Here is a 26142-nt window from a genome sequence, read left to right on the forward strand (position 1 = left end):
TAGATTTATCACATACCGTATATTTGACAACCAGAACAATTTTTTTTTTCAAATTTCTACTTTTAGCAATAAAATTAATCATACTTAAACATTGGGAATATGTAGATAATATAATGGATTGCTTGAGAAAGTATCTGATAAAATCAATTATTTAACAATACAAAGTTGCAAATCGTTTTATCAGGAATGGTGGAATTTTATTGTTTATGCAAGAGATAAGTATTCTTGTGACAGCCTATATCAGACATTATGGGAGAGTTTAAAATATACCATCATCATTAACTTTAAATTTATACTTTTAAAACAGATTTCTTATCAATTGATCCATGGCTTGAAAGAGTTTTGTTTATTTCATTAAGTTGTGGCTTAACATTATTTGCAAATTCAGCTATTGAGAAAATGAGTGTCATGCAATTTAATTTTCTATGGAGAGATGACTCATAACATTCCAAAGATCACTTTGGGTTCCTTAGGGAAACCAGGAATATTTACTGATCAATCGATTGATTGCTTTGTTTGCAGCTATTGTATATCTAAAATGAAGACGTTACAATATTTTAAAAATGTATATATTGTTGCAAATCCGTGGAAGTATTTTTATGAGTTGCCTCAGTGGTAAGATGGTATATTAATATAAATTCAATAAAATAATAAAATGTAATAAATAAAAATGATTCTTTACCCCCTTTTATGGTATGAATAATATAAGTCTATATTTACAGGTTCCAAAGCCAACAGGAGTTAAGAAAGGATGGCAGAGGGTTTATGCAGTTGTCTGTGACTGTAAACTTTTCCTCTATGATGTGCCTGAAGGAAAATCCACTCAACCAGGAGTTGTTGCAAGTCAAGTTATGGATCTCAGGTTTGCAACCTTAAGCCACATTTTTTTGTAAGCTTGATTGCGTCAGAGAAAAATTAGCAAATGAAGAATGACACAATCGTTGAATTTTCTTTGATGTTACATAGCATGCTTTGATATATTGTATGCTTTTTGACAAAAGCATAGGCCACATTTGTACAAGGTATGAGAGAAGAATAGATCTATGTTCTCAGGTGATCTTGATTTTTTTCTGGTAGGAAATAATATCATAAACCTGTACCCAAAATCTCTTTAACTTAGTGATTCAAATTTTACCTATTAATTTGTTAATTTCTTTTCTGGGAAAAGTGGCTAATCTTTGCTTTAGCAAGGATTTTAAATATGTACTGTTGTTTTCTTTCCAGAGATGAAGAGTTTTGTGTGAGTTCTGTCCTAGCATCGGATGTTATACATGCAACCCGTAAAGATGTTCCTTGTATATTCAGGGTATGATCGTTTGATTAATTTGTACAAATACAATACATGTTTTACTTAGCTATGATTGATAAAAAATAACATTTCACAGAATTATCCAATCTAGGCAAAAGGAAACTGTTAGGTTTCCATAGCTACCGTGTTTTCCCGAAAATAACACCTATCACAAAAATAAGCCCTAGCTTGATTTTAGGCACCCCGCACCCGCTTACCTTAGGATTGCCGCAGCCAGGCCTCCCACGCTCTGACACCTGTCATGCCACTGCCCGAGTTCTGCAGCCGCTTGCAGCTACAAGCTACATGATGCATTTCACTGCTGCCGCCAGTCACAGCAAGGCTTATCGCACTGATCACGCTGCTGCCACTGCTCGCAGCTGGAGCCCATGAGGCTCATTGTGTCAATTGCGCCGCTGCTGCCGCTCACAGTTAAACGCTACAAAATGCCATGTGGCATCATCGCACCGATTGTGAGCAGGTGTGATCGGCGCGATGAGTCTCCTGCCACAACCAGCAGCAGCAGCACGATCGTTACAGCTGCAAAAGAACTTGGGCAGCAGTGCAAGAGATGTTGGAGAGTGGGAGGCCTGGCTGTGGTGATCCTACGTAAGCGGGTAAGACATCCCCTGAAAATAAGACCTGGTGTCCCTTTTGTAGGCAAAAAAAATATAAGACCTGGTCTTATTTTCAGGGAAACATGGTTCTCTGTCAAAGGTTGATTGTGGATTTACAGTCTTTTTATAATAATTTAGTCACAGAAATAGATTTTATTCTATTCTAATTGTTTTTTAATTTTCTTTTAGAATCTATCTAGACAGTTGATAAGCCAGTGGTGAAACATGTTCAGCTACTTTATGCATTTATGATACGTGTATTTGTGTGTGTGTGTGTGTGTGTGTGTGTGTGTGTGTGTGTGTGTGTATCGCAGCTTGGTATCTTTTACTTCTCTCTTGTGAAGAGGTTGTCTGATGAATCAAGAAGGTGAAATATTTATTTTGGAGATAGCTTACATAATAAAGTTTTGGTTTTGTTATCTGGCTTGTAGGTCCTATTTTATTTTTAAAAAATTTAGGTAAATTCCAGGTTATCAAAGTGTCTCAGGATGATAATTTCATTGCCACATTACCTTACAACTGCCATGCATCCAAGTATAAGGAAGGCTTTATTACACATAATACATATACCAATGAACTAGGAGCATCCATATATGGAAATATTTTAGGGGCAAGAATTCAATCTAAAGTTAAAATAAATAGCAAAATAATTTGTATAGTGTTGAAGAAAGTGAAGTAATAGAAAGTATTATGCTTGAGTTAACATTACAGCGTATACTAGCAACCAGATTCTGCTCATTATGAACAGAGTATGTTTTGGACAGAACCATGTGTTCTGTGCAACACATACTCTATTCATAAGTAATTAAATTTTACTTAAGTCAATTCTAGGAATCTGGAACCTTCATGTTTTTTTTTACTATCATTGAGCTTCCACATTTTAATTTTTAAGGCGGAATTGAATTATACCTGCAAGAATAGATATCACTATTGTAGATATACATTGGCCAGATTTCAGACAAGTTTTATATCCTTGGTGGTTTGTGAGCTTGATTGATTTCTTGCAGACATTTCATTACCAAGCTAGGTAACATCATCAGTGCTAGTAGCGAGTAGGGTTTACTCTCATTTTATATTCTGATGGCTTGCCCTGTAACTATGCCTCCTCTATTGAGTTTTATAAACATATTCACAGGTTTGGACTATTTAAAAACATTTCTTAAATCTACTTATTGTTTGTTGGCCCATTTCTACTAAAAATGAGACTCACAATGAGTTGTACCCATTTATAAGCAACCTGGTAAATTGCAAAATGAGTGCAAAAGCTCTTGTTTTGAGTGCCAGCAAATCTTACTAATGCTTAGGGAGGAAGCTATGAGGGAGTCATTTGTACAGGCAATGAAACAAATCAAATGTATATACATTGCTCACTGAATTAGAATAAAGAAGGTTGAGTTTGCCAAAGGACTGGAAGTTCTAACTTAATCAGAATGAATTAGAAAGGAACTTAATTGGAAAGAAAGTAAGTATCCAAAGCTTGCTTAACTCTTTGCCTGCATGAATTTTATGCACAATGTTTTTGAGAGGGCTCTGTGAGATGAGAGATGAAAATGAAGCAAGAATTTCTGATTAATCACATGAGTAAAGACAATATGTGATTGTCACCGTATCACTGTTTGTAGCAATATTTCTGGCATACTCTACAAAAGAGGTCCCCAACCTTTGGGGCACCACTGACCGGTTCCATGGAGAGAGGTTTTTCAGCGGATCAGAGGGTGCGTGGTTTTGTGTGCTGCCTGCATCCCGTGGATGGGGCTTTGCTGGCCGGTTGCTGGCATGCCGTGGCCTGGGGCTGGTCCATGGACCGGGGGCTGGGGACTCCTGCTCTACAAAACAAGAGTAAATGAGGTTTGCCAGCATTGTAAATTTGTATTGGTAATGAATTAAATATAAACTAGAAATGAATTCATTGAAATTAAATTCAGACAGAATGTGGTGTCTTGCATGCTGTTTCAAGTCCCATTGTTCCCAACCAGCTTGCCTAATGCAAAGGATTGGAAGATATATCATCTAATTGCCCTCCCCAAAGAACATGAACTTTACAATCTCTCTTCTGATTCACAGTCTTAGGCCTAAAATCAGGGATAAGAATGAAGATGATTTGCTATACTTCCAAGTTGGTTGAGGTTGGGGAAAACAGTGAAGGTAAATCAAATCCCTCCTATGCCAATATCTGCACAGTAGATGGTTTCTAAGAAATCAGAGTGTCATTATCTCTTCTCTCTTTGGTCACTTTATTTATTCATGCTGCCTACAGAAGGCTCAGTCTGGAGCAGGCCATTTTGAAAAACACTTTGTCTGAATCTAGCCTACATTTGCATTTTGTCACCTTGCTTTAGTTGAGGCATTTAATTTAATGCAATTATTTTCCTTTTCCATCTTCTTGTTCTCAAGGTGACGGCTTCTCTCTTAGGCTCTCCTTCAAAGACCTGCTCTCTGCTGATCCTAACAGAAAATGAGAATGAGAAGCGAAAATGGGTTGGAATTCTAGAGGGACTGCAATCTATTCTGCACAAAAATAAACTCAGAAATCAAGTTATACATATTCCACAGGAAGCCTATGACAGTGCACTGCCTTTCATTAAAACCTGCCTAGCTGCTACTATTATAGGTATGTTGGAATATAACAAGACACTTTGGATGTGTAACATTACATCTGTAATTGAGACTGATACATTGCCATCTTTAAATATATTATTTCTTATTTTTATCTCCTGACAGGAAAAATTAGTTGCATAAAATTGAGTGATTGACTTATAAAACGAATTGGTATATATTTATCACTGCTTAAAGTAGATGTCAGCAATGCTTAGATGCATTGACTCAGTTTTGGTCCAATTGCTTATTGTGCTAACATAAAATTGTTAAGTACATTAAGAACTTTTATATTTCGCTTTTTATTTGAAGTCATCATTTGTTTGCCTGCCTGTTACTTCCTTGCTTCTGTCTTATGGACAGTTGCCAACTGCAAGTACCAAACTGATTATATTAGCATCATATGTTACAACAATGTTAGACTAATAAAAGAGCAGAATATCAACAATAGTTTGAAATGGTAAAGCATACTGCTACCCAACTATTTAAAAATATCTCACTTTCCTTAAATCTTCTGGAATAGAACTATTTTTCCTCATTTTGGGAGATGGGATGAGATGGATGGGATTAACCCAGTACTACAGTCTTGATTATGAAGATTGATCATGAGAGCAACATTTACTGAAAAATCTTCCCCTTCATCTCTAACAATTTAAGCTCCAAAATAGAAAAGTCTTGGAGCATAGTCTCCTCCAGAGTTCTCTTTTAAATAATCTGAGGCCCATACCATATAGTTTGCATTGCTATACCTAGTTTTCTATGAGCAAGCTTTACTACATTCTGTGGACTTTTCATTTGGTTAGACATGGATTGAATTACATTATTATTGAGGTCTGTTATTTGATACTGCAAAACAGTATCCAATACAGTTCTTTTAGCATATGTTTCTTCTAGCATATTCAGTTTCTCAAATGGACGCTTTCTGTTAAAGAGTGGAAACCAGGGTTAGAATGAATATTTATATTAATAATTATTTTTCTTACCTTGTTACCATTAGATCGAGATAGAATAGCAATTGGTTCAGATGAAGCACTCTATGTCATAGAAGTCACCCGTGATGGTAAGTAAATTTTTGATTGCATTTAGCAATTACATGCTGAGGGATGAGCTCTATCAGTTAATTCTTGATTATTTGCAGTATTCCCTTATATAGAATTTGCTTCTCTGACAAAAGTTCAAAACTCAGAATATTGGCTTATTTAATGAACTGTTTAATGGTCATTTTTATGGGACATTTTGGCTTGCACAGCTCTTACCTTTTACAAAAGGCAGTTGTTCATTTGACATCAAATGCATATTCATAAAGGCTAATCTGGTTTTGTTCTCTCCTAATCCATAATTAACAAACTACTTTTGTACCTTGCTTGGAAAAAAAGAACCAGGCCACTAGGCTGCATCTTTGGGTGATTTGTCTTTTGACATAATAATATTCATCGCAGAAATACCCTTTGGGATACTATGGGAGTTTTAAATAATCTAGAATGAGTAGTTATTCAAATTTAGTCTTTTATATGTATACATATAATCATACATTCTTTTCTTCCTTTCTTGACCACACCCCCCTCCATCCCATTCTACTTTCCATAAGCTCAGCTGCAGAAAAAAACCACACAATTTTAGACAGTGCTTTTTTTGTAAAAGAAAAAGGTGCCGGAACTCACACATGTCATACAACCCGCCTTGCCTAACCTACAAGGTTCCATCCAAAAAAGGTGCCGGAACTCCGTTCTGAGCGTTCTATGAGAAAAAAAGCCCTGATTTTAGACCATTGCCACAAAGTGGCACCAGAACCGATGATTATAAAATAACTTTGCTGAGATAGTTTGGTGATACAGAAAGAATGAATGGGAATTGAATTGCAAACAATTATATGAAGAGAAAGTGAATGGGATGAAGGAAAAGGAAAAAAAACCAAAGAGGTTACAATAAGAGGAAATGGATGAGATCCTGAAAAAGCGGTTACAAGCTTAAAAATCAGGAATGTACTGATAAAAGCAAGGATAGAAGCAACTTTAAGAAACTGAAAGATAAGTACATGGACATAAAATCCATACATGAACTTCAACTACTATGCTGGCTGGGGAATTCTAGAACCTGAAGTCTGCATATTTTAAAGTTGCTGATTACACACACACACACACACACACACACACAGAGAGAGAGAGAGAGAGAGAGAGAGAGAGAGAGAGAGAGAGACATATTGGCCACCCATCTTACCACAGGTAATGTTGAGAAACACTGGTTTACGTTGTTAGAAAGATGTGGAGATATACAATAAATTATGTTTGCATAAAATATATGTATATATATTTCCTACCCATTTTCTTATTTCATGACTTTACTTATTTATTTTGCTATTATTCCTCCTCTTCACTTGCATGTTAGTTTTGGAAATCAACTGGAAGAGAGTGTAGATAGAACAAAATTAAGATGATAAATAGCTTTTTTGCTCCAAATGTTTTTGCTTTTCAAAAGTGTGTGATTTTTGGCAAGTTGGGCTAATCTGGTCTGGATTTGATTATTTATTTATTCAATTTATATACCGCCCTTCTCCCGTAGGACTCAGGGCGGTTCACAAGGTTTTTTTAAAAAACAGATACAACAATTACAAAACTTAAAATCAATTAAAAGGATTATATAAACCTTGCAATAAAACCCCAGTTAAAAACAGTTAAAATCCCAATTAATATGCTCAGACCAGGCCAGAGAGCTCAAAGAGCCAGGTCTTCAGGTCCCGGCGGAATGAGCGGAGGTCAGGGGCAGTCATAAGCTCCACAGGCAGCTGATTCCAAAGGGCAGGCACACCCACAGAGAAGGCCCTTCCCCTGGGTATTGTCCGCCGGCAGTCTTTTACCGGCGGTATCCTGAGAAGACTCTCCCTGTGGGAGCGCACAGGACGAAGGGAGCTTGATGCCGGCAGCAGGTGTTCCCTCAGATTAGGAGTTGTGGGAGCAAAATCAACTCTGTTTTATCTGGAAAGTAGGATAGTGTGCACACTAACTAAAGCTCAAAAAGGAAAAGTAAGAAAGCTAGTCATTTGAGCAAGCATTCCCAAACTATAAAAACTCTCTCCATCAAGTTGAACTTGGCTCGTTTTGACTATATGGATATGCTAATTGTTTTTTCCCCACTTGGCAACAGTAAAGAAATAGTTTGTTATTGCCCTTTTCAGCTTCTCAAACTAGCCTAAAGCTGGGTTTCTGATGTGGTCTCCCATCCCTCATTAGTTTTTGGTTTTGGGGGGTTTTTTTGGTTTTTGGTTGTTGTTGGTTTTTGGTTTTTGTTTTTTTTTTGTAATCTGGCAAACTAATTAGTACAAAATCATCCGGAACAGAGTACCATAGATTCCGGCGTATAAGACTACTTTTTAACCCATGAAAATCTTCTCAAAAGTCAGGGGTCGTCTTATACGCCTGGTGCTGAAACTTTAGGGACAGGGCTGGCTGGAAAACCTGGAGCGGATCTTCCATTTAGTCTGCACAGGGAAAGCGGGACCAATTGGAGTAGAAGCTGCAGTCTGTGATTTTTTACAGGCTGGGGTCTGGGCTTTTTTCCTTCTAAAGTTGAAGAGCAGCTGTAGGCAGGTGGGGAATGCAAGAGCAACTTGAAAGGCAGGTGGGGAATGTGTAGCAGAGCAGCAGCTTAGCTCTAAGGACACATTTGACTCAGGAACTGGGTGGGCTGGCTGGAAAACCTGGAGCGGATCTCCCATTTGGTCTTTTTTTTTAATCCCATTTATATCCCACCCTTCTCCGAAGACTCAGGGCGGCTTACAATTTAAAGCACAAATCAATGTGCTTAGCAATAGCCTTCATTCTATGTATATGCCTGCCTATTAGAGCTTTCACCCCCCCCCCCCCACAAGCAGCATTATTACAAAGTCAGCTTATTGCTCCCAACAATCTGAGTCCTCATTTTACCTACCTCGGAATGATGGAAGGCTGACTCAACCTTGAGCCTGGTGGGATGAGAACCTGCACTAATTGCAGGCAGCTGGGGTTACTTAAGGCTCTGTGCAGGGAAAGCTTTAGAGTGAATTAGGAAAAGTGAAAAAGTGAATTAGGGAAATAGGAAAAGGGTTGCTGGAATTGGGTATGTGTAGTTTAACGAAGAGAAGGGTGAGGGGTGTCACGATAGCAGTGATCCAATATCTCAGGGGCTGCCACAAAGAAGAGGGAGCCAAGCTATTCTCCAAAGCACCTGAAAGCAGGACAAGAAGCAATGGATGGAAACTAGTCAAGGACAGAAGCAACCTAGAACTAAGGAGAAACTTCCTGACAGTTAGAACAATTAACCAGTGGAACAACCTGCCTCCAGAGGTGGTGAATGCTCAACACTGGAGGCTTTTAAGAAGAGACTGGACAGCCATTTGTCTGAAATGGTATAGGGTTTCCTGCCTTAGCAGGGGGTTGGACGAGATGACCTCCAAGGTCCCTTCCAACTTATTATTATTATTATTATTATTATTATTATTATTATTATTATTATTATTATTAAGTTTAATCCACTTGCACTGTTTTATGTTTACATGTTTGATGACAAACAGCCTTATATTTATAAGTGACAGTTTTCCTACTAAGTACCTGCATGTCATAAGCAGTTGAATTAAAATTACCATATTAAAATCAAATCTGATGTTTTTTAATTTTTATTTGGTGTGCGTTGGAAGAGGGGTAGTCTTATACGGTGAGTATAGCCCAAACCCTATAATTTAACAGGAAATGTAGGGGGTCGTCTTATACGCCCAGTCGTCTTATACGCCGGAAAATACGGTACATCTCCATTTCCTGTTATTCTGTCTGCTAATCAAAACATGTTTGTCATGTCATGAAACCTATTTTATTAGCATTTGGGCACTTTCCTCTGTATTAAAGGAGGCAAGAAATAGAGAATTGGAAAAGAATTCATATATATTTGTGATGTACAGCTCTAAATCCTCAATCCAGGCAGATTCACAGTAATATTAATTTGCAAGACAGAATGTGAAAGTAAATAGGAAATATTATTCATTTTTTTTCTAAACCAAAAGAATGTTGGAAAAGAATTGTGTCAGTTGCTTCATTCTTAAACCCCTTTTCTCCTTCCTGTTAGTCACCTGAGTGAAGCTATTATTGAGGGGTTAGAAAAAATTCCAGAAGCTGTGTTTTGCAGGCTTTCTCTACCTTGTTTGTATTAAAACCACTCGCCTAATAGCAGATTTCTTCTTTGGCCTTCTGGGGATATTTTCTTGGATACTCTGGAGGTTTTTTTAATGCATGTCCAAGCACTACAGTGCAGAAATCCTTATAGTGTGTCATCCAGTTTCACGTACCTCAGAAGCTAATACTACAGAATAATTATGACATTCGGAAGGACTTCAAATATTAAGGTTTGCTACTCTATAACTTGGATGCAATATATTTGGATAATTGAAATAATTCTAACCTTCAGCTTTTTTTCTTTTTATTCTTTGTTATCAAAAATTGATTTCTGATTTTCAGAGCAATATTTCTGTTCCTATGCTTGTATTTATTATGCTAAATGTGGGGAGGGGAAACTTCTATGATTTGTTAACTGATTTCTAGAGAAGGGGCTCTCTTGAGCTTTCAGGCCAGAAGCAGATATGAAAATCTATTTTTCTTGAGTCTTTTGGTCCATTACATTCTGCAAGTATGTGTGGTTTTCATATAGCCACTCTTAACAATTATGTATGGTATAGGTTTCATATCAAGGCTATACCTAGGCACATTTTGCACAATGCCAAAAGAAGTAATGCTGTAATTCTTTGAATCACAATTTCTAGAGAATTATTGATAGTTAAATATAAATTATATCATGTTTTCTCTATACCAAAGAAAAGTAGATTATTCAAATAGGCATGCTTTACATTTTCCATGCTTTTGTATTGTAATATCTTTTTACAGAACTACCTTTGAAGACAATTCAGTTATATTTTAGCTAATATAACTGCCAGACTTTTGACAGTGTATTTAAAAAATACTTATCCTAAGGTACCTGCAGCTGAAGCCATTTGGTTTCTGAGCCTAATTCAAAGGGGTTTTACTTGACTTTTCAGTGTTTAAGTACCTGGCTACCCATGCATAACCCCAGCTATTGGCACTCAGAATCTTCTGATTCTACAGGGAAATTAAGCTTTCTAATAAAGAGGGCCTTTTCAGTAGAATTTTTCACATTCTGGAACCTTCTCCACAACAGAGAAGGATCAAAAGACAGAAAAATATGTACAGGGCATATCTTAAGAGCTACCTTTTTCTGAACATTCACAATTACTCCTCATATTTTTGTTTGTCTATGTGCATTTTACTTTTGATTTTATTTGTACTGTTTTGAAATTCTGTATGAATAATAATTGTTACCTTTTCCTCTCCTGGGCACTGCGAAGGTGGCTTTTGATAAAATGATTGGGAAATTAGAATTTCTGTCATTGATCTTTTCAGGATAAACTTGCAGCTCTACATGTGTTTAAAATGAAGCATTTTGCTCTTGCCATGGAGTGTGCCTTTGTTATTTATTTATTGCTGTTTTGATGCAAGTTTTAAAAATTCATAATGAGATTTGAGTTGGTGAAACTATGTTTTTCTTACGGTGAAAGATTACATATATCTTAAACAATTACATTGTTAACATATTATGGCTCAACACATATATACTCTCTTACGTGTATGTGTTATTTTCAACAGTGATTGTTCGAGCTGCCGATTGCAAGAAGGTCTGCCAGATTGAGCTTTTTCCCAAAGAGAAAATAATTATTCTTATTTGCGGTCGGAATCGTCATGTTCACTTGTATCCTTGGTCTTCCCTGGATGGATCTGAAAGCAGCTTTGATGTCAAACTTCCTGAAACAAAAGGCTGCCAGTTCATTACAACTGGAATGCTGAAGAAGAGCTCCTTACCGAGTTTATTTGTGGCAGTTAAGCGACAGATTCTCTGCTATGAGATTTACAGAACTAAACCTTTCCATAAAAAGTTCAGTGAAATCCAAGCTCCTGGCCATGTGCAATGGATGGCTGTATTCAAAGACAGGCTTTGTGTTGGCTACCCATCCGGTTTCTCTCTATTGAACATCCAAGGAGATGGACAGTCTGTAAGCCTGATAAATTCCACTGATTCTTCACTTGCATTCCTCTCGCAACAGTCATTTGATACCCTTTGTGCTGTGGAGCTCAGCAATGAGGAATACCTACTTTGCTTCACCCTGTTGGGAGTATACGTTGATGCTCAAGGTCGAAGATCACGCATGCAGGAACTAATGTGGCCCGCGACTCCAGTTGCGTGTAGTATGTACATGTTTTTCTGTTTCTGTATCTTTGATTGCTTCACTTCAGTTTGTGAACAGCTGATAGGCACAATAGCTGATTTGACTCAGCATTCTGCCTAATGTACACGCTCTCTACACTTGCTTTCAAATTTTGCAAAAGAAACTATTTAACAATTATGGAAATAGTGTACTGGATTGATTGAACCATTTTTCTTGTTGCCTTCAACTAGTATAAGGCGTGCTTTGCTCTATGGTCTATGTATTGCTTAGTGTGGCTTATGAGCCTAGTCTTAGTGTGAAATCAGTCCAGGTCCTAAGAAAAGGCAGGTTCCTCCTACAACTTTACTTTTAGTAATATAGACAGAAAGTTACCTTACTTTTATTACTCATTGTACTATATGAATTTGTGATCCTGGTGTGGTTGGTGCAAAGAAGTTCCCTCTTCCCTAACAGTCTTTTTTTTGTGTGGTAGGGAAGGGGTTTTGCTGATCTTAAATGCTACTCTGTGGTTCGTCTGCTGATGCTTGATGGCATCTGGGGTTGCTTTTAACTCTCTTTTGTTATTTTGCTTGCCCTCTGTCAAAATTGGAGATAATATTAATCATGCCTGCAAATACTTGAATACTCGAATTAAAATGACTGCCTTTCATCTCGGCCAGAATATATGAATATATGAATTCAAGAGATTGCAAGAGATTTCCTTAAAGATATGTATGAAATCTACTTTTACAAAATAAGGGAAAGGTGATTTGATATGACGTTCAAAAGGAATTGCCATCCTTTTATTAAACTGAAAGGCTCTTGGTGGTAAACTGAAATCCAACCACTGAATGGGAAATGTTTCAGTCAAAATTGCTATCTAGGGGTGGTTCTGTATTTAGAGCAGGTTTTCCTCTTGAGTATCAGATAGAAGTATGAGATAATTGTATGGCCAAGGGAGCTGCTTTTTTTTAATGAGTATAACTAGTTGCCCAGAGTTCGTTGAATATCAGGCAGAAGTTTATAATGTAAAACCTTTTGAAAACATAGTAAGTAAACACCATTATTCATTAGACCTATTTGTCCCCCGTTATGTATTCAAAATGAATGTTTGAATGTGAATGTTTGAATATTTGATTAAACATGAAGTTAGGATATAAATTAAGTAATTATGTAAAGGTAACATTGGGACAGAATTTTGGCTTTATCTGTCTCTTTCAAAAGTGCCCACCTGCAGTCAAAAGTGGAATAGTTCCAGCAAGGACTTTCCATGCTCATGAAAATTTTGCATAAGATGCCACTCTCCAATATTAATCAGCTTGAGAAACAGCAACTGAACAAGTTGTTCGGTTTTATCTCAAATATATGGAGCCATAAGAGATTTTGTTTTTTCTCTCCAGGTTGTAATCCATCCTATTTAACCGTGTACAGTGAATATGGGGTTGATGTTTTTGATGTTAACGATATGGAATGGGTTCAAACTATCGGTTTAAGAAAGGTTAGTATCTTGAGTGTAGAGTAAAATATGCTTTATAATTTTCTGAAAACTTCATTGCATTCTACTGAAGGCCTGTTCTAAAAAGCTTCTCTCACTTTGCCTTGATAACAGATTCGACCTTTAAATGTTAATGGCACATTGAATCTCCTTAGCTGTGAACCTCCTCGGCTAATTTATTTCAAGAACAAGTTTTCAGGTTGGTAGACGGGTGGAGAGGGGCATATGCCCAGTGAGTTTGGGGAGTCTCATTTTAATTTAGTATATTGTATATTTATATTTTAATTCTTTTTTAATTTTTGTATTCTGTACTTTTATATGTGCCCTGTTCACCGCCCTGAGTCCTTCGGGAGAAGGGCGGTATACAAATATAATAAATGATAAATGATATTTTAGTTTTTATTGTGACTTGAACATCATATGACAAGGAAAAGACTTAAAGTGGCTTTTATTTCAATAGGCAGTAGGATTTTACTCATTTTTTTAGTGCTTCAGTGAGGCATCAATTGAGGTTTTGTAACAAACACTAATTTATTTGACTTGTATTTAATTGTACAATTTATTTTAATAATATATATTTGTATTGACAATTAGCTAAAAGGAGTTGGTTGAATGGGGAGATCTTCCTCATGCATAACCAAATAAGGGTCAGTTAGACTAGTATTGTCGTGATTGATGGCATATGATGGAGACACTTCCCAGCCCTACCTGAAGGTATCAGAAACTGAGGAGTAGAAACTTTTGTGTTAAAAGACTGAATTAAGTCCCTTATTCGCACAGGCCTTTATATAAAACATTACTGAAACTGAAGTATGCACATCTTGCAGTCAAGTGACAGTTCTAGAAAGCAATCTGTGATTTATGTGTAAATGGGGCTTTGCAGAGATAGAGATGAAAATCGGGGGAGCAGCCTGTAGGAGATTGTATCTGGCTATGTAATTGCGTTTTATATTTTACAGGAGGAGCTGCTCTTAGTGTGCCAGAAACATCTGACAACAGCAAAAAGCAAATGCTTCGTACGAGAAGCAAAAGACGATTCGTCTTTAAAGTTCCTGAGGAAGAAAGATTACAACAAAGACGGTAAGGCTTGGGTATTTTTCTCATAACCTGGGTGGAAAAGGAATCTTTCCCATGCTGGAAAAATCACTATTTGATGCCCTTTATTGATTCAGAGAGATGCTCCGAGACCCTGAGCTCAGATCCAGGATGATTTCCAACCCCACCAATTTCAACCATGTGGCTCATATGGGACCAGGAGATGGAATGCAAGTGCTCATGGATCTGCCATTGGTAAACAAAACAAAACGAAACAAAAAATGTTCCTAGGGAAAGCCTTCGCTCAGCTGAGTTGCCAAAGGACAAGTTAGTTGGCAGGAGTTTTGGAGTCAAAACAGGGATACTGTTTGTTTTCTAAGGGGTAATTGAAAGCACTAAGCAAGCCTAAGGTGGTTCCTATAAAGAATTTAGAGGTTGGCTGTAATGCAATCTCTTACACTTGGTTGTGTTAGTGATTTGGGTTGTTTATCAGCTGCTTGTGTTTTAATTTTTTTTAATCTTTGTTCCTTTTAATTTAATGCTTTTAATTTATCTTAATAGTCTGCTACCCAGAGTCACACATCGAAATGGGCAGCCTTATAGAAGTAGTCCTCGACTTACAGCCATTTGTTTAGTGACCGCTCAGAGTTACTAAGACACTGAAAAAAGTGATTTATGGCCATTTTTCACATCACTATTGCTGTATCCCAGTGGTCATGTGAACAAATTTCAGGCACTTGGCAACTGACATATATTTATGAAGTTGCATTATCCTGGGATCATATGATCACCATTTGTAACCTTCCCAGTCATCTTCTGACAAGCAAATTCAGTGGGGGGAAGCTGGATTTCATTAACAACTGCCTTGCTTAGCAATGGAAATTTTGGGCTTAATTGTGGTCATATGCTGAGGACTACCTGTGCATTGAGTAAATAAATACTCCTTTCACAATAATTTGTTAGCTATTTCAATCCAAAATCTCTTCTACTATTGACATATTTTCCAACGCTCCTATGATCACAGGCAAGACAATAATCAGAAAAATACAAAGGAATCCCATTAGTTAATAGGTCTGACTGAAGGAAGAGGAATTAACTGGGAAGGGAGAATGCAAACCCAACCCTCGGCCATCATTCTGGGGTGGGTATATGGAAATGATGTCTTAATAGCCCCGTGACATTGTTTTGAGAGCTGTTACCAGGAACTCACAAGGACATGGGAAATGAAGTAAATGGTCAGGCATCTGATAGTGTTTCTGAATAACTCTTCTTTCCTCCTTCCTTTTCTTGTTTCTTTTGTCTAAAATAACAGAACGAATTTCCTTCCCCTTCATCTTCCCGACATTCTGCTCTGATATCATCTCCAACAGGCTTTGAGCACGTCTATCACATGAGCCCTATCTCTGCTGATCTCTTTCTCCAGAGTGACCATTTCTCCTCAATGCTTTCCTCCTCTTCCTGCCCCTCCTCTGCTTCTATAGCAAGGGTAGGAGCAGCTCTTTAGGAACTGAAGTGGATGAGAGTGTGCATTAGACCTCTCAGCTGGCTAACCTCTGCGTGAAGAAGCTTGTGCTTTCCTGCCCTGAGTTCTGCAGTTAAAACAGCAGGTTGCCACTGCAAATCTAAATCCCGTCTTCTCTAATAGGCTAATAATCTAGGATAAGAGAGTAACCATCCTTCCAGTAGCAGGAGGCAAACTGAAAGCTTATTGGATAATACTCAATATTTGTCTCATTGCAACCAAACTGCCAGCATTTACTATCGTAGCTGCCAAATGCAGCAAAAGAAAAAGGCAAATCATGTTCCCATTTTATAATTTGGAAAGCCTAGAGGCATAATTTGCAATCAAATTCTGTTCCTTATGCTGTATAATATCAGACTGTAATAGTACACTTGCAAAATCAATAAGACTCCTTAATTAATAGAATATTACCAAATCCAAAATAAGGCAATAAGTTATATCTTTGGCTATGCATTAGCCTTTAAGGAGGAAATAAAGCTATAAAGCAAAAGATAATTTGATGTGGCTCATTCAGACAGACTTATTTTTCTAATAACTTTTATAAAATGTCTCCAGCTACCGGAAAGAACTGAGACTTAAATACTGACCTTTTTACTTGCTTTTTGGGGTGGAATGGCTATATCCCCTCACTGATTCTTTGAGCAACATGTTTTGCTTTGTATGATTCTCAGTAGTCAAGATGAAACAGATTTGTTTAAAAAAAAAGAGCTTCTTATGCTGATTTCCGGTTTTAAATATTTTAAAAGGCTCTGTATTTAAAAAAGGAAGTTGAAAATATCTCATCTAATTGAGCTTGGTTACATTTCTGCTACAGACTGGTTTACCTTCTTCGCAAGATGAAAAGGTTTGTCCTCCAACAAGCAACATTTCACGCCAAGCACCTCACAGAAATAAAAGCTACATTTCATGGCCATCTTCAAGTAAGAGTTGAAGTAGATCTCTTTAAAAGCTATAAGCTTCATAAGCTTCTCCTAGGGGAGATTCTCAAATACTTTTGCTTTGCAGGTGGCAGCGACCAGGGAGCAACCGTCCCCTTGCGAAGTATGTCTGATCCAGATCAGGAGTTTGACAAAGAGGTGAGATCAGTCTCTATATCTTTACAGGTTTTCAAATGTTGAGGTGAATTTAGAAAAAAATGATTGATATGCTAAAGGGTACTGACTTCTAATATTTTTACAAATTACATTTTTATATCTGAATGTATGTGTATATAATCTAAATCTGTGATATTATATAAAATCATTCAGCAGTGAATGAAGGCAAATATACGTGTCCCAGGATAATGTCACAGGATCCAATCTGGGTCGGTTACCAGGACTCACAGGTTTTGTCTTCCGAGCCTTCGGACTCATGCTTGGAGCCCATCCTCAGGGAACTTCTCTCTAGCAGAGTGTGTGTGTACCGGTCACCAACCAAGATTGGATCCTGCATCATGCAACAGTGTCTGTCTGAAGAGTTTGAAAATCCAATAATGGCATATTTCAATCAATCAGAATAGAGCTGGAAGGGACCTTGGAGGTCTTCTAGTCCAGCCCCTGCTCAAGCAGGAGATCTTATACCATTTCAGACAAGTGGCTGTCCAGTCTTTTCTTAAAAACCTCCAGTGATGAGGCACCCACGACATCTGAAGGCAACCAGTTCCACTGCTTAATTGTCCTCACTGTTAAGAAGTTTCTCCTTAGTTCCAGGTTGCTTCTCTCCTTGATTAATTTCTATCCATTGTTTCTTGTCTTGCCTTCCGGGGCTTTGGAAAATAAATTGACCCCCTCCTCCTTCTGGCAGCCTCTCAAATACTGGAATACTGCTATCATGCCCCCCCCCCCTAGTACTTCTTTTCTCCAGGCTGCCCATTCCCAAATCCTGCAACTGTTCTTCATATGTTTTAGTCTCCAGGCCTTTAACCATCTTAGTTGCGCTTCTTTGCACTTTTTTTTGCACTTTTTTTTTACATTTCTCAGTAGACAAGCCTTCTAGTGGAGCCCAGATCACAATGACTTCATGGACATTTATGTTCTTTTCTTGGCATCAGTATAAGTGGCTTCCATTGCCTTTGAGGAGAACCCCCCCCCTTTTGGGGGGGGATACTTCCCAGTCTAGCCTACAACTTTAGAATTCCTTGGAAGAGTCCCATTAAGTACTAACCCAACCAATCTTGCTTAGCTTCCAAATCCAGTCAAGAGCTACCAGGTGCTGTCAGCTCCTGGGTGTATACCAAACATTTTCAAGCCAGTGTCTACATAACCAACATGCCAAATTGTAGAATGTAGTGTTGTCCAGAAATCCAATCGAAATCCTAAATTCTCTGCAAATATGTGCTTGGAACACTTCTCAAAATTAACATTTTTCCTTCGGGAGAATAAGAAATGATTAATAAGTTTTTAAAGGACAAAGGTAGCTTTGATTTTTTTTAATCTTAGACCCATCCTAGTTAATGGTTTAATGTTGCATTACCATTAATAACTTCACTGGATGTTGGAGAAATTTTCAATTGCAATCAGCTGTAGCTTTGAGTTTTAATGAATTTAATCTTTAGGAAACTATTAGAGGGGGAAAACACATAGGGTTATCAGTGCTGGTAACATAGATGTGTGTGTGGATAAGAATATCAACCTTGCTGTCAAGCAAAATCAAGCTTTTAATAGTGAGTGCTACACCAAGTGCACTAATCGAACAGGTGGTAGGGAAATAGGGGAACTCAGGCACTGTGAAGGTTATGTAGAAAGTAAACAGAGGGTCAGCCATAAAGGACTCAAATGTCTATACACCAACACACAGAGTATGAGCAATAAACAGAGTGAATTAGAAATTCAGGTAAATGAGGACAGATTTAATATTGTTGCCATTACAGAAACTTGAATGAAACCCACAAATGGAACAAACAGCTAGAGAGATTTGGTGAAGGTGCTCTCTCAATAAGAAATAACTACATCTCTACAGAAATAGAGCACAACAATGATGAAAACTGTCTTGAATGCATTTGGGCCACTATAAAGGGGGGGGAATGACATTGCCATAGGTGTATACTATAGTCCACCTAACCAAACAGGAAATAGATGAACTGTTTGCTAGCAGTTAATTAAGGTATGTAGGAAGCACATCACAATAGTAATAGGGGACTTTAATTACCCTGACATCAACTGGGAGATAAACTCTGCACCAAGAGGAAGATCAAAGAGATTCCTGACAAACCTAGCAGACAACTTTTGTTTCCCCAAAAGGTAGAGAAGGGAACTAGGGGTATCAGCCATATTGGACTTAATTTTCACTAACAGAGATGAAATGATAGAAGGTGTTGAAGCCACAGGAACCTTGTGTGGGAGTAATCATGCAATATTGGAATTCAACATTATGCAAGCACAAGCAATAGAACATAGTCACACTAAAGTCTTGGACTTTAAGAGAGCTAATTTCAATAATCTTAGAGCTTGGGAAAGATTCCATGGATGAGAATTCCTGGGGAAAACAACTCAAGAAATTGGGAAATTTTGAAAAGTCAGATTATAAAAGCCCAGTCTAGCACAATACCAATGAAGAAGAAAAATAACAGCTCTCAAAAGAAACCAGTATGGCTGCATAAAGAACTCTCTGATAAATTGAAAGACAAACAGGACAAGTATAAAAAGTGGAAACGGGGACATAACTAAGGCAGAATATCAGCAAATAGCTCAAGCCTACAAAGTTGAAGTGAGAAAAGCTAAGGCTCAAAATGAACTAAGGTTTGCAACAAAAGTAAAAAATAACAAAAAAAGCTTCTTTCAACATGTAAAAAACAAGAAAAAAGTTAAGGAAATGATTGGTCCATTAGTGGGAGAAAGTGGTAAGAAGGTGACAAGCAACAGGGAAAAAGAACTACCTAACTTGTTTTTTGCCTCCATCATTACACAAAGGGAAAAAACAGTCTAACCTATCAAAAACAATGCTGTAAAAAACAGTTTAGAAACTCAAGTTAAGATAGGCAAGAAAATGGTAAGTGAGCACCTGTCCACCCTAGACGAGTTCAAATCACCAGGACCAGATGGATTACACCCCATGGTTCTGAAGTAACTGGCAGATATGATCTCAAAACCACTGAACTATATCTTTCAAAGATCCTGGAGCACTGGGGAACTACCAGAGACTGGAAAAGAGCTGATATAGTTCCCATCTTCAAAAAAGGGAAAAATGGATCCAGAAAACTACAAACCTATCAGCCTGACCTCAATACCTGGGAAGATTCTGGAAAAGATAATCAAGCAACGAATCAGTAAACACCTAGAGGCAAACAAAGTCATTACAAAAAGCCAACATGGGTTTGTCAAAAACAGATCACACCAGACAAATCTTAATGCATTATTTGACCAGGTGACAAAATTAGTGGACCAGAGGCATGCAGTGGATATAATTTACTTGGACTTCAGTAAGGCATTTGATAAAGTAGACCACAACCTACTACTTGATAAGATAGAAAAATGTGGGTTAGGCAGCATCACACCACCAGAGGGATTCATAGCTAGCTGACTGGCCGTAGTCAGCGTGTGGTCCTCAGTGGAACTGCATCTACATGGAGGGAAGTGTGTAGTGGGGTGCCCCAGGGTTCTGTTTGGGGCCCAGTGCTCTTCAACATTTTCATCAATGATTTGGATGAGGGGATAGATGGGGAACTCATCAAATTTGCAGATGACTCCAAGCTGGCAGGAATAGCCAACACTCCAGAAGATAGGCTCTTAAGATACAGAAGGATCTTGACAGACTTGAACATTGGGCGCTATCTAACAAAATGAAATTCAATGGTGAAAAAAGTAAGGTTCTACATTTAGGCAAGAAAAACCAAATGCACGGGTACAGTATAGGTGGTAACTTGCTCAATAGTAGCAACTGTCAGAGGGATCTTGGAGTCCTAGTGGACAATTACTTAAATATGAGCCAGCAGTGTGCTGCAGCTGCCAAAAAAGCCAACACAGTGCTAGGCTGCATTAACAGAGGGATAGAATCAAGATCACATGAAGTACTAATACCACTTTACAATGCTTTGGTAAGGCCACACCTGGAATACTGCATCCAGTTTTGGTCACCACAATGAAAAAAAAATGTTGAGACTTTAGAGTGCAGAGAAGAGCAACGAAAATGATTAGGGGGCTGGAGGCTAAAACATATAGGGAACGGTTGCTGGAATTGGGTATGTGTAGTTTAATGAAGAGAAGGGTGAGGGGTGACATGATAGCAGTGTTCCAATATCTCAGGGGCTGCCACAAAGAAGAGGGAGTCAAGCTACTCTCCAAAGCACCTGAAGGCAAGACAAGAAACAACGGAAGGCAAATAATCAAGGAGAGAAGCAACCTAGAACTAAGGAGAAACTTCCTGACAGTTAGAACAATTAATCAGTGGAACAACCTCCCTCCAGAAGCTGTGAATGCTCCAACACTGGAAGTTTTTAAGAAGAGACTGGACAACCATTTCTCTGAAATGTTGTAGAATTTCCTTCCTGAGCAGGGGGTTGCACTAGAAGACCTCAAACGTCCCTTCCAACTCTATTATTATTATTATCATTATTATCATTATTGTTCTTCTTAAAAAACACATGCTGCAGAAGAACCACTGCAGTTCTTCCACTTGTTAGAAGCATAAACTGCATTTTTTAGCCTATTGACTACTAGAGACATTAGGAGAACAGATAGAAATCAAAGGGGATTTTTCTTTTTACCTCTCTTTTTTTTTCTTTGCTCTCCTCATTAGAACTTGAATCAGCTTTTCTGTTCATCCTGCTTTCTATAATAGAGAACAGTCACTCTCCCCCTACCAAAAATGTTCAGAGATACACTTTTTCCTTAGCATATATATTTAGCTGTCCTTTTGGATGCTGCACATCTCGTCTAAAAAGTCTTAATGGGCTTGGTTTTACTTGTTCATGTATTTTGCTACATATAAATTCAAGTGAATGAATTGAAGGATTCCAATCTGGTTTTCTCAGTTTATTCCCTACACTGTTAAGACAGTATTTTTTTAAAAAAAAATGTAGCTATCTGCTGCTTCAATTAAAAAGGCATCTCCAAATGACTTACACGTTAGGATTAAAAAAAACAAATAATACCCAATGATACATTGGGGAGGGGGGAAACAAAGTGAGTTCATATGAAATTTTGTATTTGGATCAATGTGTGGGCTTGTATGTATGCTTCCATAGAAAAAAGCAGTATAAAACTTTGGATTGTGGCTTTATCACAGCTTTTGTCTGAACAACTGCATTAGTTACAGTGTTTACAACACAGTACAATCTTGACAAGTATATCTTCAAGTGATATAGCCATTTAATCTGTTGTCTAAATAAATTCCTCTTTTCCCAATTAAACTGACTGCCATTTTACCACATCTGCTATGAAGCTAAACATTATGAATAATTAACTGCATTCCAAAATACCAGAAAATTGTCCAAGGAAGGACATTGCTTTGAATGCCTGCTATCAGCAGGATTTCTCACAAAAGAGTTATGCATGCAAAGGCAAATCTGTCATCTTGGATGCATATATTTAACTGCTTCATAAATCTCTAATTCTTTTTTGTACCACTTAATAATAAAAAAGATCATCGGTCATTTTACCTTTATAGTCTGTTCTAAAACTAAGTATGGTGGAATTCTGCCCTGAGGAAATTACACAATTATACATTTTGCATAATTTGGCCATACATTTCTTTGTTCAGCTCTAGGTCAAACCAAATTCAGGATATAATTCCAACAGAATCTTTCTTTGCCTATTGCAAAAGAACATTTGAAAAGGAATGGATGGAAGGGAAATGAAGACAAAAAATTTGGCTCCATCATTTTGTGTTGATGCAAAAACTGCATCTTGCTAAGCAAAATTAAAACTCTCCATGTGATCGGGAAACTGATCCCAATGGACATTGTGGTTTGTTATCCCATGAAAGATTGTATGTGCAATAAACAATATTTTGTGTACTATAGATGTTACTTATCAGTATGAGGAATTTGTAAATGGAGTGCCTGTCCAGTTTCTTTTAATATTTTAGAAGGCAGTGCCCTGGAAATGCCCACTGTATAGTGACATAAGATTCCAGATAACTTATTACTTTCTGTCATTGAAAGGATGTTAGCAAGGAAGGATGGACATCTGCTTATGATGTTAATAGATTGAGGGTTTTGAGGTTCAGTAGTTTAGTAGTTTTAATAAAAATACTGCTAAAATATATTACCTAATTTGGTAAATGCGAAAACAAAACAAGCCCACCAAGCTCAAAAAAGCAGCAAGGATCCCACAGTTCAACCTTGAGCTAAAATATTATCTTTTATCGGTACTAAAATATCTGAAGTTGCCTGATGAGACTATGTGAGGATCTTATTTATTGCCCTGTTCACCGCCCTGAGTCCTTCGGGAGAAGGGCGGTATACAAATAAAATTATTATTATTATTATTATTATTATTATTATTATTATTATTATTATTATTATTATTATTATTATTATTATTATGAATTTTGTATTTTTGAAGGCCAAAATCTATAACTTAAATTATTGGGGAATATTCTGTTATAGAGAAGGCTGTTCATAAAATAGGTCTGAAAACAATTTCATGGATACCTATAAATGTACAGATACATTCTCCTTTCAAATTTAATTAGTTTGATTTTGATATTTTTGCTTTTGTGAGCTGCAAGTTTCTTTTTAGAACATTTTATTGCTTCTAGCTTCTGAGGCCTTCTGGACTCCGTTCTTCTGATTAGTAATGATTTACACAGAGATATTAATCAGTGTAATCAATGACAGAATAACATTTATTTAAACCAAAAAAGCAAAAAGAAACATGAGAAGAAAGAGACAGAGAAATTTTGTAAGAATATAGGAATATAGATGAAGGCTTAAGACTTAGGAAAAAATATGATTTTGAAGAGGAAATTGGGAGGAAGAATAAATCTACACTATTTTCACACTACTAGGGGCACATAATAGGGTGGGAGATGTTAGATGAGGAGGAAGAGGGGTCCTCTCAGGGGCAATTTGAATTGTTGCACTGGCCAGGTCCCTCCTTTTGTTAAATGCATCTTTGCAGTTCTTGGTCTAGAAATAGAATGTGACTGGAAGACATTGTTTTTCTGTTTCTTTTTAACAGCCTGATTCGGATTCTACCAAACACTCAACTCCTTCCAACAGCTCTAACCCAAGCAGCCCCCCAAGTCCCAACTCTCCTCACAGGAATCAGCTGACACTAGATGGATTAGACCAATCAACCTGTGATGCATAACACTGCAGCTCTCTCCACTGTTTCTCTCATTTGGGATTGTCTGCTATGTCGTGGAGCATCAAAAGCAGGACATCTGTCTCCAACAACAGTGCCAAGAATGATGCTTAATTTTTAGCATTGCACAGAAGTAAATTCCTGTATCTAGATTGTAGATTTGAGGGCATAAAAAGGAGGCAAGAGATCTTTATTGCTATAGTAACAATTTTTTTTTAATGTAAACTGTTCACTCTTACAGTCAAGGTGGATCCATTTCTGCACAGCTGTGATACTCTCATGATATACAGTAAAGGCTACTGATAAAATGTTCATACTTAAACTGAAAAAAGAGAGATGCTGATAGATTTTATTACTATACAGTACCAGGAATATTATTTTTCTATAGGATGATGTAATGTCTCATTATCAGCAAATTCTTTTTAGAAAAAAATCCAGACCTTTGAGTATGAAGTAAAAGCAGCCTAGTTACATCCTTGGCTAAATATATTCTAAATATATTGTTTCTTTCTTTTTTCAAAGTTTAGAGGGGTAATAGGAAGTTGTAGGGCCATTTCCAGCTTCAGTAGAATAAAACAGGAAAGTGAAAACAGAACTTCTAGATTGTGGCCTTTTAACTTACTTAGCCATTACATATGTTCTCTGCTGTATAAATGTCTTTGTACTGAAATTTTAGTCATGTACATAAAGGACTTACCAGAAATGTTTTATCCTTACCCTACTTTTTTTAGATCTGATTAGCTAAGACAAGGCTTTTTTAAAAAAACATACTGTTGGAAAACAGATTTTACTGTTTTTCTTGCAATCCATCTTCTCAAAACATTTTTGTAATTTCTCTTGGATTTTTTTTCCAGAGTAAAAGATAACACTATGTTTTAAAAAGTTTTACTAGGCCAGCATTCTCTTGAGATTGCTCCCCGATGGCTGCTTGTATGAAGGGATTGTGTAGTAATAAATTGTTTCTGATTTTTCTTGGTAACCAAAGTGGAAGCATAGAGGGGTGTGTATATGAGGGTACCTCGTCTTTTTTCCCCACTTTCCTTAATTCATTATATCTTCACCTGCATGATGATCCCAATCCCATGATTGCTCATTAAAAGTACTGAATGTGTAGGGGAGGAAATGCACAGCACATTCCTGTATATTTTGCAGCAGTGACATATTACATGTATATTTAATCTCATGCTTCCATGTATTATACATTTATTAACACTACCTACCCACCCATCCTAGTGATCATGTTTCATTTAAAAGCGTGTAATTAATTCTATGGCTGGCATATTCAGTTTGTCATTGTCACACTAGTGTGCCTTCTGTGCCAATTTGATGACAGTTGGATGTCAATTGTTTTAAAATCTGGTTTCTATGGGCTAATGCTATACCAATGGCTAGCACTCTTCCCTGAGACACTGTATAGGACATGCACTTATCCCTAGTTTAAACCAAGTGGTTCTAGTCAACATTTAATTCTGTTTCATTAAGTGTTTGACAATATTTGCTCTTTCTCAGATTCTTGATTAATAAAGCTCAGTTTGAGCTGGACACTACTGCTTTGGGGTTTTTCTGGTTTTTACTCTTTTTTTAAATGTATGTCTCAAGTCTTTGTAATTATTGAATTGTGAGAACATTTTTGAACAATCTACTTGTCAATAAAGCAGAAGAGGGATGTTTTAAAAAGTTCCTAGTTGTCCTGTCATTAATTAGATAAGTGCACGTAGTTCTTTGGAAAGCACTGTGGCATGATTCTAATCTCCTCTACAGAAAAGAAATATCCTGCAGCATTCTCAGCTGGGGAGGGGAAACCCCCCCCCCACATAATCAGGTTTGTTGGTGCAAGAGCTTTTACCAACTTTTTAATGAGGAAAAAGCAGCTACAGGAGCAGCTGAAATGGGAAGAATTCTATGTTACCTTTACAGTTTGTCACAAAGGCAAATTTTGTTAATCTTTTTTTTCTTTTTTCTTCTGGCATCTGTTGCAGTCTATACTGAATTAATAACTTAATATATATGAATTTATTAGGAATAACAAATAGATGTTGGAGGGGTTAATGTAACCGGCCAGCTTAGAGTTTGTCTGCTTTGACAACCTTTTGCTTTGTTTTTCTCACGGCAGATGGAAAACTGTTTA

At 37.2% G+C, this 26142-nt stretch overlaps 1 protein-coding gene across 3 annotated transcripts in view; it reads left to right on the plus strand.

Moving 5' to 3' along the window:
* CDC42BPB (CDC42 binding protein kinase beta) overlaps nucleotides 1-25694 on the plus strand; it is a 100928-nt gene extending 75234 nt beyond the window's left edge. For 2 of the 3 annotated variants that reach the window (XM_083359928.1, XM_083359929.1), the window contains exons 26-37: nucleotides 723-862; nucleotides 1225-1306; nucleotides 4300-4516; nucleotides 5498-5560; nucleotides 11181-11777; nucleotides 13138-13235; nucleotides 13347-13431; nucleotides 14192-14312; nucleotides 14405-14522; nucleotides 16604-16709; nucleotides 16795-16865; nucleotides 23889-25694. In XM_083359928.1, the coding sequence (XP_083216054.1) occupies nucleotides 723-862; nucleotides 1225-1306; nucleotides 4300-4516; nucleotides 5498-5560; nucleotides 11181-11777; nucleotides 13138-13235; nucleotides 13347-13431; nucleotides 14192-14312; nucleotides 14405-14522; nucleotides 16604-16709; nucleotides 16795-16865; nucleotides 23889-24020 (1830 nt within the window). In that variant the 3' untranslated portion in view covers nucleotides 24021-25694. Of the gene's footprint in view, nucleotides 1-722; nucleotides 863-1224; nucleotides 1307-4299; nucleotides 4517-5497; nucleotides 5561-11180; nucleotides 11778-13137; nucleotides 13236-13346; nucleotides 13432-14191; nucleotides 14313-14404; nucleotides 14523-15579; nucleotides 15754-16603; nucleotides 16710-16794; nucleotides 16866-23888 lie in introns of all 3 variants that reach the window. The other variant, XM_083359930.1, reaches the window with a different exon arrangement.
* Nucleotides 25695-26142: the final 448 nt, after the last annotated feature.

The sequence above is a fragment of the Vipera ursinii genome (genome assembly GCF_947247035.1).
Source record: "Vipera ursinii genome assembly, chromosome: 1".
NCBI classification, from domain to species: Eukaryota; Metazoa; Chordata; class Lepidosauria; order Squamata; family Viperidae; genus Vipera; species Vipera ursinii.